This window comes from Lepidochelys kempii, chromosome 11 (genome assembly GCF_965140285.1).
Source record: "Lepidochelys kempii isolate rLepKem1 chromosome 11, rLepKem1.hap1, whole genome shotgun sequence".
Taxonomy (NCBI): Eukaryota; Metazoa; Chordata; order Testudines; family Cheloniidae; genus Lepidochelys; species Lepidochelys kempii.
Window position 1 is genome coordinate 38,920,760 of NC_136390.1, and position 12,359 is coordinate 38,933,118.

A 12,359-nucleotide genomic window follows, 5' to 3' on the forward strand; every position below is an offset into this window, starting at 1 on the left:
TGCTAACTTTACCCTTTGCAGATAATACTTTTATTTCAGAGTATTCTGTAATGTGTTTATATTTGAGATCTGATTCATAGCTATTTCCTTAAAGACCAGATTCTGCCATCCTTACTCACATTGCATTATATCTTACTCTGCAAGTTTCAGTGATTAAATATGCATAATGATTGCCCTTAGAGACTAAAAGCAACAGTTGCTTCTTTCAATCTATGACAGCTGCAAGAGCAACTCTTCTTTCCACACCACCATCCAGCCTAAATTCCAACTTGTAAGAGGCTGTACCTATATTTAGTTGGAAGGATTAAATTACAGAGACTTCAGGCTGGGCAAAGCACATTGATCTGCCTTTTTACAGGCAGACCTTAGTGCTGACAACAGCTAAAGCTTTCAGTTTCCTCCCACACACCCATATTATTCACAAAATGGATTCCCAAAGGGAACTCACTGAAGAGCTTCGCCTTTACCAATCCACGCTTCTTCAGGATGGCCTCAGGGAACTCCTGGATGAGAAAAAGTTCATTGATTGCTATCTAAAAGCTGGTGATAAAAGCTTACCTTGCCACAGATTGATTCTATCTGCTTGTAGTCCTTATTTCCGTGAGTATTTCTTATCTGAGCAAAGTGAAGAGAAAAAAAAGGAGGTAGTTCTCGACAACGTGGACCCTAGCGTCCTGGATATGATTGTCAAGTACCTTTACTCTGCAAGTATTGATCTCAACGACTCTAATGTGCAAGATATTTTTGCTTTGGCCAGCCGCTTTCAGATCCCTTCTGTATTCACTGTGTGTGTATCCTATCTTCAGAAAAGACTTGCTGTTGCTAATTGTCTAGCCATCCTTAGATTAGGTCTCCTCCTTGACTGCCCAAGACTTGCATTGTCTGCCCGTGACTTTGTGTCAGACCACTTTGTGCAAATTTGCAAAGAAGAAGATTTCATGCAGCTTGCCCCCCATGAGCTCATCTCAGTTATTTCACCTGACAGCTTAAACGTAGAAAAGGAAGAAGTGGTATTTGAAGCAGTAATGACATGGGTCCGAACAGACAAAGAGAACAAAATAAAGAGCCTGGGAGAAGTTTTTGACTGCATTCGTTTTCGTCTTATGGCAGAAAAATATTTCAAGGAGCATGTTGAGAAGGATGATATAATCAAAAGCAACTCAGATCTTCAGAAAAAAATCAAGGTTATTAAGGATGCCTTTGCTGGAAAATTGCCTGAACCTACTGTAAGCAAGGGAAAGTCAGGTGAAGGGGAAGTAAATGGTGATGTAGGGGATGAAGATTTACTCCCTGGATACCTCAATGACATTCCGAGACATGGTATGTTTGTCAAAGACCTTATTCTTCTGGTCAATGACACAGCTGCAGTGGCTTATGACCCTGTAGAGAATGAATGTTTCCTGGCAGCCCTGGCAGAACAGATTCCCAGAAATCATTCCAGCATAGTCACCAAACAAAATCAGGTCTATGTCGTCGGAGGACTGTATGTGGATGAGGAGAACAAGGATCAGCCTTTACAGTCCTACTTCTTCCAGGTATAAGCCTCATATTCATTACAGTCCTGCTTTTTCCAGGTATAAGCCTCAACATCAGTTTGGTGTTAGCATGACATGAAAAACAGACTTTCTGCAAGTTACTGAAGAGTATTTAGGTTTAACTCTAAATATCGAATAGGGTAATGTTTGATTTCATTAATTTCAGTCACATGATTTTTCCTATAAAAGTTTACTTGTTGCTGTAGTCTTTGAAATTCCTCCCAGAACAGCATAGTCCATTAGGGACAAATGTTGTCTTTCACTCAACTTGCTTGGCTTTTAACAGATGCCTTAATGGCAGGTTTCTATATTAAACTGATTCCTATTAAAACAAAAGCTTTTATTAAAATCTGTATTTTGGGCCCATTCTTAAGAGGTGCTGAGCATCCAGTGCAGAAACCCATGGGAATTGCATGTTCTCTGTGTCATTCAGGATTAAGGCCTAGGTAAGTTCTTAAAGTTTAGTTAACATGTTTTAATCACTTAAGGCCAATTTTTCAAAGGTATTTAGGCACTTAAAGATGCACCTAGTGGGATTTTCAAAAGTGCCTAGATTTCTTACTCCTATTGATTTCTATCAGAGGTGCTTAGGCACTTTTGAAAATCCCACTAGGGGCCTTTCTGCATCTTTTGGTTCCTAAATGCCTTTAAAAATCTGGTCCTTAGTGTCCTAACCAGTTTAACTCTTTTCTCCCCCCCTCCAAAAAAAACCCATCAGTAGGTGTCCTACCATGTTGCTGGCTGGCAGATTTCCAAAATTGTAAAGCTTGAAGTAATTTGAGATATGTCAGTTTAAATACAACCTTCTTAAATTGGCAAACAGCCTGTAATAATGCTCCAAATACCATATTTCAGCCTAGAGTGAATGTGGACATTTAAATCCATATAAATGTAAGATTTGTTAATACAAACTATGGCTGAGCCTTAACTATAGTGACACAGATGATGTAAAATTAGCACACAAAAAAGCTCAAGGAGTATGCTTATGTCAAACTTATCCTGGGGTTTTTAGATACACAGCTACATTCTGTACCCTTGGGTATTTCAACTATCTCTTGATTTATTGGATGGTATGCTCTGTTTCTAAATCCTTGACTTCAGTGGGCGATTAGCCTAAGGAGTACAAGATCGGATCCTTTGTTAGCATATGGTACAACAAGGCAATACTAAGTTATATAATTTTAAAGTCATTGGCAGATATTGAAAATAGCAATTATTGCAATTATTATAATTATTATAATATAATATTTAATTATAATATATAATTATATAGTCTAATATATAATTATAATATTATTATAATATATTATAATTATATTATAATAATTATTGCAATTATTGCAACTGTTTCAGGGATTAATATATCGTGTTCAGATACTAAGGTCATGAGTGGGGTTACAATCTTTAGAAAGAAAAGTTAGTTTTCTAGAGAGAGATTACATTAGTACTGTTTCATTTCCTTACATAGACATAAAGCTCTAATCAATGAAGTACAAGAGTTGCTACAAAAATTTGCTTACAGTGCTAGTGTTACATTGGTTTCAGAAAATCTAATCTAGAATTAGAACTGAATTATCAGGCTATAATTCCATCATGGGGTTTTTAGTGACACACACCACAGGAGTGAGGCTAGTAATTGATGTAATTTCCAGAATCCTCTTTTTTACATATTTCCCTGATCCATGCCCTGAATTTCTGCTGCCCTCCTGTCCCCATTCCATTCACCCACCCCTTGCTACTCCTAAATGTTGCTGCTGTTGCTCACTGCTAAAATATCTCTACTCTTCTGCACTACCAGCTTGGTGATTGTTTCCTTCAAAGTTTTAACATAGTAGACCTACAACATTTCCATTCCTCATGAGTCCCTGCTTCTCCACCACTTCTGCTTCACTGGCCTTACCAGTGCCTGGCAAGGTGGGAGAAAACTAAGCTACTGCCCCTCGATAAATTTGTCTCTAATTGTACATTACTCCATCAGAGCTTATACACAAAAGGAAATTCACCACACCAGTTACATTGCTGATTCACTGATTATGTTATCGGCTATAATGAATAGGATGCAAGAGTTCCTCTGTCCTGATATGCAAAGATCTGCCTGAACTGGCCTTTACCTGAGGAATCTGTGTCCATTAATTCCCAAGTTCCACTGCAACAAATAAACTGTTGACCAACTGGGGAAACTAGTGAGTTTTGGAGCCAGAAGTTTCACCAGAGCTGGACCTAGACTATGGAACTCATTTCCACAGGGACAAGAATAACCATGCACCTCACCTCTCAGAGCTAAATACAAACCTCACACAGACACACAAAACATCCATTCACATACCAACAAAAAATTCCACTATAAACTACTCACACTATTGTCTATAGGCTAGAAAGCAAGGAAGAAAAAGAGAGATTTCTATTCTTAACTGCTGGGGAGGTACTCAGATACTACAGGGAGGGGGGGTTATGTAAGGACATAGGTAGAAACAAAAATCAATCAATCTCATGTAGGGTAGGTCTCTGAAAACATCCCACGGTCTTTCCTCTGTTTGCCTGTTGTTCCTCTTCTGTGACTGCTTACAGCACAGTGAAAGTGAATGGAAACAAAATCTTCTGACTGTGTCATGAGAAGTCAGTAATATGACCAGTGGGACTGGAGACTGGTTTGTTAAGAAACCAAGCCTTGGGGGTATTTGATTTTTTTTTTTGTTCCTTTAAGTCTTATAGAAAAGTCACAATTCACCCTCACTCTGCTGTATGCACACGAAGACCCTAAGAGCTTTTGAAGCACAACCATGGGAGGAGCACTTATTGCTCCAGCAGAGTTAGAAGGAAACTGCATGCCCTTTGGGACATAATGCCTCCTGGGTGCTAGGGGCAGGGTGCTGTGCAGGTTCACTCGACTCACCCTTAATATGGTATAGGCAGCAATCCTCTGCTGATCCCTCTGTGCAGGACGATGAGCCAAGGCCATACATTAATAATAACTAGAAACAAAATGACTAGGAGTATTGGAGAGAGAATAGAGTGGAAAAAGTTGGCAGTAACTATCTTGTGGGGGGGGAGGGGAGTTGGCACACGTCAGCTGATCCAGCGGATGGGCAGTTAGAATAAATATAATGTGGAGCATTACTGATCCACTTACTGCATCTAAATCTATTTCACACAGCAGTTTTCATTGTGTGGGCTTTTACTATGCATCTTTCCTGACATTTCCTATTTTGATGTTCTTTCAGCTGGATAGCATTGCTGGTGAATGGATAGGCCTTCCTCCACTGCCTTCAGCCAGATGCCTTTTTGGTCTGGGAGAGTCGGACAACAAACTGTATGTAATTGCAGGAAAGGACCTTCAGACAGAGGAATCTCTGGATTCGGTATTGTGCTACGATCCTGTGTATGTTGACAGTTTATGTTTATGAGCATGTTTAAAATAACCCTTTTTTCATTTAAGTTGCCTTAATAGTATGATCTTCCAATTCCAGGGCAGTAAAATGGAGTGAGGCCAAAAAGCTTCCACTCAAAGTATATGGCCATGCAACAATTTCATACAATGGGATGATATACTGTCTTGGAGGAAAGACTGATGACAAGTGAGTACGAAATAATTTCATGGTAATTGGTAGCATTGTTTAGTTGGGTGTCCTCACACTCAGCAATCAAAGCTCACTTTTTTTTTGCAACTGGTTGTAGTTTTGGTACATGGAATCACATTATGATATCTAGAACAAAATATCCATGATATTATAAAGTACTACATACCTATTATTATGGCCAGTTGGCTTGATTAGCTGGCTTTCTTGTTTCTGTGTCATACTATATTCTGTTGTGCATACATGATTCAATGTTTCTCATTGGGTTCTTCACAAAAAGTTTATTCCTAGCTTCTTGGTCAGATTATACACGACAAACACTTGCAGCACATTGATGACTCTATCCAGCTACTGAAACTCCTGTTTTTAATCATTCCAAATTGCAAAGCCTTGTTAGCACTGTATTTAGAGACATACTATGATGATTTCATTAAAGTAAGAAACTAGGATCATGAGTGGAAATAGGATGTGTCTCAATGTAAAGCATCATAGTCTTGAGAAATAACTTGGGACACCCTGATAGGGTTGTTTGACAAGTGCCAGAGATGTCTGCTACAATCAGAAATTAGCTAATTTCTAAAAGCAGGTTGTCTACTATACGACATGGTCATCACTCTACTTGGTGCTGCTGTCTTATTCTCCTGGAGTGAAAGTGATCCTCCCATTCCAGTAGAAACTGGAAGTGAAATGCTTGCTCTTCATGTACAGGATATAAAATGAGGAACTCAAGAACTCAATGAGCAAATCTTCTCACTTTTCCTATAAACCAGGATAAAGAATCAAATTGTGTACAGGAGTTAGAATTTTCCAACATTAAACACTAATGCAACAAAACCACTACAATGGAAGATAGCTTGAGAAAACCCTGACTCTTGTAATCAAGGAACTATGGTATATAAATTACATTTTGAAAATGTCTAGTGCACAGACAGTAGACTTGCCCCTGCAGCTTTATCTCTGGGTACGTCAGTACTCATATTTTGTGGATAAATCTCTCCAAAACAGAATATTCTGCAAAAGAATAAAAGTCCACAGTGTTAGTTATTTGATTATCTTAAACTACACTGTAGCCCCTAAGCAAATAACCTCTTATCCTGACCTGATCTGCCATTTCTACATCTCAAGTCTCTCCTTAAATACACATTTCTTCCTATCAGCTGTAGTCTTCCAGGCTTAGTGACAGTATCATGTTAATGCACACATTGTAAGGATTATATATAATCAACTAAAGCAACTGTGTGATCTTATTGCAGTAATCCTTGTGCTCAGTCCCCTCTCTTTGTTACCATCCCTCAACACATGCCATCTTAACCAAGCTATATGGAACAGGGACATTTTTTCTTGTGTGTAAAGCACCATACACATTATGGCACTATGTAAATAGCATAACATTTATATCCAGTGCTATGGATGTGAATGGGGATTTACAGAAATACAAAAGGCCTTGTCCCTCCCTACGGAATATTCAGTCTAAGTTAGAAATGAGAGAACCTCAGGTGCGGAGAAGGAGGAATAATAATTAACATGGCTCAGACAGAGGTTTATCAAACCATGTAGTTAGTTCAATGAATTGTGTTTGTATGTATTGACTTCTAAAAGAATTAAAAGTCCTTGTACAGCACTATATGCACTTGGAAGAGCAAATTCAATCAGGATGATCTAGTTAACATATTAGTATTAAAAAACCCAAAGTGCCTAGCTCTTCTTTCTATCTCCACCCACCTTTGTTTAGCCATTTACCTATATCTGAAATAAGTGTGATGAGCAGGAACACTGTGATCTAGGTATGTGTTCATAAATGATCTGGAGGATGGTGTGGATTGCACTCTCAGCAAATTTGCGGATGATACTAAACTGGGAGGAGTGGTAGATACGCTGGAGGGCAGGGATAGGATACAGAAGGACCTAGACCAATTGGAAGATTGGGCCAAAAGGAATCTGATGAGGTTCAATAAGGATAAGTGCAGGGTCCTGCACTTAGGACGGAAGAACCCAATGCACAGCTACAGACTAGGGACCGAATGGCTAGGCAGCAGTTCTGCGGAAAAGGACCTAGGGGTGACAGTGGACAAGAAGCTGGATATGAGTCAGCAGTGTGCCCTTGTTGCCAAGAAGGCCAATGGCATTTTGGGATGTATAAGTAGGGGCATAGCGAGCAGATCGAGGGACGTGATCGTTCCCCTCTATTCGACATTGGTGAGGCCTCATCTGGAGTACTGTGTCCAGTTTTGGGCCCCACACTTCAAGAAGGATGTGGATAAATTGGAGAGAGTCCAGCGAAGGGCAACAAAAATGATTAGGGGACTGGAACACATGAGTTATGAGGAGAGGCTGAGGGAGCTGGGATTATGGATTGTTTAGCCTGCAGAAGAGAAGAATGAGGGGGGATTTGATAGCTGCTTTCAACTACCTGAAAGGGGGTTCCAAAGAGGATGGCTCTAGACTGTTCTCAATGGTAGCAGATGACAGAACGAGGAGTAATGGTCTCAAGTTGCAGTGGGGGAGGTTTAGATTGGATATTAGGAAAAACTTTTTCACTAAGAGGGTGGTGAAACACTGGAATGCGTTACCTAGGGAGGTGGTAGAATCTCCTTCCAGGGTGGTGAAACACTGGAATGCGTTACCTAGGGAGGTGGTAGAATCTCCTTCCTTAGAGGTTTTTAAGGTCAGGCTTGACAAAGCCCTGGCTGGGATGATTTAACTGGGAATTGGTCCTGCTTTGAGCAGGGGGTTGGACTAGATGACCTTCTGGGGTCCCTTCCAACCCTGATATTCTATGATTCTATGTGTCATTCTTTCACTGAGTATACATTACACAGAAAATCCACTTAAATGAGGTGTCTCTTTAAACTTATCTATTCAAAGGATTTACCAGAGATGCTTAGAGTTTTTCTTTTTCCCCACAGAAAATGTACTAACAGGGTATTTATATACAATCCCAAGAAGGGAGACTGGAGAGATCTGGCTCCCATGAAAGTGGCTCGCTCAATGTTTGGAGTGGCTGTCCATAAAGGCAAAATTGTGATTGCAGGAGGTGTTACTGAAGAAGGCCTTTCAGCCTCCGTCGAAGCCTTTGACCTCACCACAAATAAGTGAGTGCATATCCAGACAATTTTTAAACAATTTTTAATTGGAATTTTAGTGACTAAGTTGCCTTATTTTTAATTAATTTTATTGTGGGGAAAATGGTAAAGGTGCGTGTTAAGGTCAGGGGAAACAATTCAGGATAAACTATTTGCTTCACAAATAATTACTATTTAATATAAAAACTCCAAGCAGATTTTCAGTTTCAAATCCATGCTCTTAATTACTACTTACACTATTTATGGTAGGTCATAATTGTAATGAGATTACTGTAAAATCCATAAAGTCAAATTAGAAAATATGCTGATCTTTTACATAGCAGATACACTTCCAGTTAAATATATTCTGTCCCAGACCAGCTCATATTTAGAATTAAACTAATACTATAAAAAGTGGAAGTTTTACCAAAAAATTACTCATGTAGGGAAGAATATATTTGACTTTAGCTTCTACTCTGTGACCTTTTCCTGTAGAAATTCTTCATTTTGCCCAAATGCTTGACAAAAGCAAGTCAGAATATAGGTAATTTTATCTATCATCCTTCTTTAGTATTTTTTATGGCTCTCTTACACTTTCATTCTGCATTTAAACCTATCTTATCAGAAAAGTATAACATTCTTGTTGCATTTACACTGCTGCTGGATAGGGTTTACCTGTGCAAGTGTTTTAGGTTTTTACGTCCATGATTCTGCCCAAGGGAGAGTAACGTTGCAGTGGAAAACTCATAATGCTAATTAGCTTGACTCTTCTTGCTCTATTATGTTAATGCTGGATCAACAGAGTGAACAGAAAGTGCACACCCACCCACCCCCTTTGGAGGCTGCAGCAGGAAGTATTGAGGACCTTCCCTGCATAAAGGATCTTGAGCATGCACACTTTGGCCTTAATGCTGGTGAATGGAGAAGCAGAATGTCAGTGTTGGTATGGTATGGGCTTTCCCACCTGCTAAGGCAAATCCTTAACCCTTGTGTTTCTGCCAACCATAGTTGTCAGCATGGGGTATCTCAGATACTTCTTTCGTTCTGTTCAGAATGTTTCTTAAATATTGTCTGACTGATTTGCCTTTTTTTTTTAATATAATAACGTATAGGTGGGAGGTTATGTCTGAATTCCCCCAGGAGAGAAGCTCTATCAGTTTAGTCAACTTGAATGGATCTCTGTATGCTATTGGTGGTTTTGCTATGGTTCAACTTGAGTCCAAGGAATTTGCGCCCAATGAAGTTAATGACATATGGAAGTAAGTTCTATTGTAATCACATTTCCTAAATGGAAAATTCACCTTGAGGTTTATAGAAGCTAGGGAGTAAGTCAAATCAGTATTACCCTTTCATTTCATAAATGAACTATTTATACACTTTAAGGGACCGGTTGCCAGTGTGTCTGGCGAGCACAATCTGTGTGTGCTATGAAGTAATACGGATGTGAGACTTGGACCTGGGGAATACTTCCACCTTCTGGTGAAATAATGTAAACAGTACATTCTAAGTCACATCCCGCCAGTTGCAGGCTACAGCAAAGTATAGAAAAAGGAAAGTGGGGTGCAGTATTTCTGGGTCTGTTCAGCTCCATACAGTGAAATACATGTTACACTCTGACTTTTTGGCTAAAGTACCCTAATGTCACTTTGTACACAATGCTGCAAGCCTCTTTCTTAAGTTGCTTAAACAATTTCTAGCTCATTATGTTCTCTGATGCAGGATGATCTGAAAGAGACAGCAAAATGGACAGTATTATCCCTATTATTACATTCACATACACTAATAGATAGATGAGTTGCAATTCACATATACACTTCTAGACCAAACTCCCTTAAGGAGAGTCTCACACACATTCTAGAGTTTGAATCTGAATTAGCTAAAATATGTGAAAAATCCCATATAGTCTGCAACTCCAGAATTGTTCTGGTAACTTAAGGCATGGGGAGCAATTGGTGGGAAGGTGGAAAGGATTCTGGGAAGAAATGAGTTTAGAAATGATTGGAAGAGGGAGAGAGGGGATACTTGGAGAACAGGCACCAGGAGACTGTTCCAGGGATGAGGGAAGCATGCTGCAAGGTGCCTAGCCAATAATAAGTTAAAGGGACAAAGGGAGCAGGAAAGAATCGGAGCATCCTAACATTCTATTTGGAAGGATAGAAGGGCTCTTATGTAGTAACAGTTTAACACAAAAGCTGCTGGGAGCTCTTTACTTGTGGATTATTTTCCATTTTATACATGTGTCTGAGGGAAAAGGTCATGCTCAAAGAGCTAAGAAATTGAAGTGGACTTGTATTCACAGTATTTTTATTAACTGCAGGTATGACGACGAGACGAAAGAATGGTGTGGCATGTTGAAGGAGATTCGCTATGCCTCTGGAGCCTCCTGCCTTTCAACACGTTTAAATCTATTCAAGCTATCAAAGCTGTAAACAAAAAGGCTAGGAAATTAAATATGAGGAGGGAGTTCTGATTATGGTAATTTTATTTTTGTTGCGAAAAACAAACTGTACAGAGATTTATAGCTAAGTGTCCCTTAAACTGTGACTGCAGCTGTGTTTTAAATGGTTACTAATTTTTTTAGATAATAAACCAAAACTAACTTTTCGCTCAAGGTTAGAATCAGAAAGAATTCTGATTGACGTTGACTGGAACTGGTTTTGAATAAATGAAGATATCATGTGAAACTCAGTCCTTTCATGTGTGAAATTCTCATTGAATTAACCAGAGTTCTGCTTACAGTGTTGGGCACTTATCTTGAAAAAGTTTTAAGAAGTCCCACCACAGATGTGAGAGACATCACTAAAGCCAATTAATTTTTAGTTACCTGCTAGTTCTATTTGTCTTACTATTGACATGCTGTTTATACAGCTTTATTTTCCACTCCAATCATATACACAAAAGTTGCATTGTCTTGCCAGATCTACAAACATATTTTATATGCACCGTTTAGAAGAGAGTAATTGAATCTGACATATGCATAAGCCTATTGAAGGCAAAGGTACATCATGTGGCCTAGGAAACATGCTTCAGTTAATGCAGTACTAGTGGTTCTGTGAGCCATGAAAACAGAAGTTTACAAGGTTATTAGCCCTACAATTTGACATGCTTTGCTTTTTCTTCTGGTTGCAAAATCCTTGTAATTTTTTTTTTCTTTGCTGTGATTTTTGGCTTGTTTATAAAGCAGATTCTTCCGTAATGTTTTTGTAAGACATTTTCAAGGCCCGTATCCTAGCACTCATGAACAACCCTCCAATGATAAACCCTCGGCGTGTACCTGTGACAAAGGGAAATATTTTCAGTGAAGAAATGAATTTCAATTAGGGCTTCTAAATAGTAGTAAGGAAAAATTATTTAAAAAGTGATATGAAAAATATCTTGGCAGTCTCGGTCTTAGTGGTGCTTGTTTAGTTATGTCTGCTGCTCAGTAAGTCATAGTCATCATCATACAAAAAGTCTACATTCCTTAATAACTTACATATGTTAGAGGAGGCAGGAGAAGAAAACAACAAAGGGCATTTTGTAGAAACAATGCTATGAGACTTGGCATCATAAACTCTTAGACTTTTTCTGTTGAGAGTGCAGGTGTGCAAATGGAGGAAACCTGCAAAGAGGGGCTGGGACCAAAGTCCTAGTGAGCCTGTTCATCACATCCACACCCAACTAATCTATCTAATAGGGTACTTCACGTATAGGGCTCTGGAGAGACTGTATTCAGTAAGATATTGATAAACTGAAGGGAGTTTAAGAAGCATCATAAGATGTGGAAGGGGAGAGGCATGAGTTTTCTTGCTGCACTACAAAGATCAAAGGAAATTCATTCTGTGTTGAAAATTTCTTTTCCTTTCTCCCATCTCCCCACCAAGCTGAAGTTCCATCAGGCAGCAGGGACTTAGTTGTGCTATTTACAACATGGGGAGTGGCAGCAGGTTGAAGCAGTATATTCACACAGCCCTTTTTGGCTTCAGTAACTATGTACATGCTTCGCAACACCACAACTCTCCTTCCAGTGAAGAGGAACGCATTGATCTTTGCAGCATGTGATCTAATATCACATCTCCAAAGGTAAGTGTCAAAATATCTTCCTGCGCACCACCCATCTGGGAAGAGGACCATGCTAAATGCACATGACTGAGTCAGCAAGCCCTTGGAATAATTTTTTTTTTTTTAAACACTCCAGAGACCTGTGA

General features: G+C 39.2%; 1 protein-coding gene across 1 annotated transcript; it reads left to right on the top strand.

Annotated features, from left to right (window-relative positions):
• The first annotated feature begins 425 nt into the window (after positions 1-425).
• Positions 426-10,860, top strand: KLHL41 (kelch like family member 41). Its single transcript, XM_073304741.1, has 6 exons — positions 426-1,535; positions 4,757-4,914; positions 5,003-5,110; positions 8,017-8,202; positions 9,285-9,431; positions 10,490-10,860. The coding sequence occupies exons 1-6, from the start codon at positions 426-428 to the stop codon at positions 10,599-10,601; spliced, it is 1,821 nt and encodes a 606-aa protein (XP_073160842.1). The 3' UTR covers positions 10,602-10,860.
• The last annotated feature ends 1,499 nt before the right edge of the window (positions 10,861-12,359 follow it).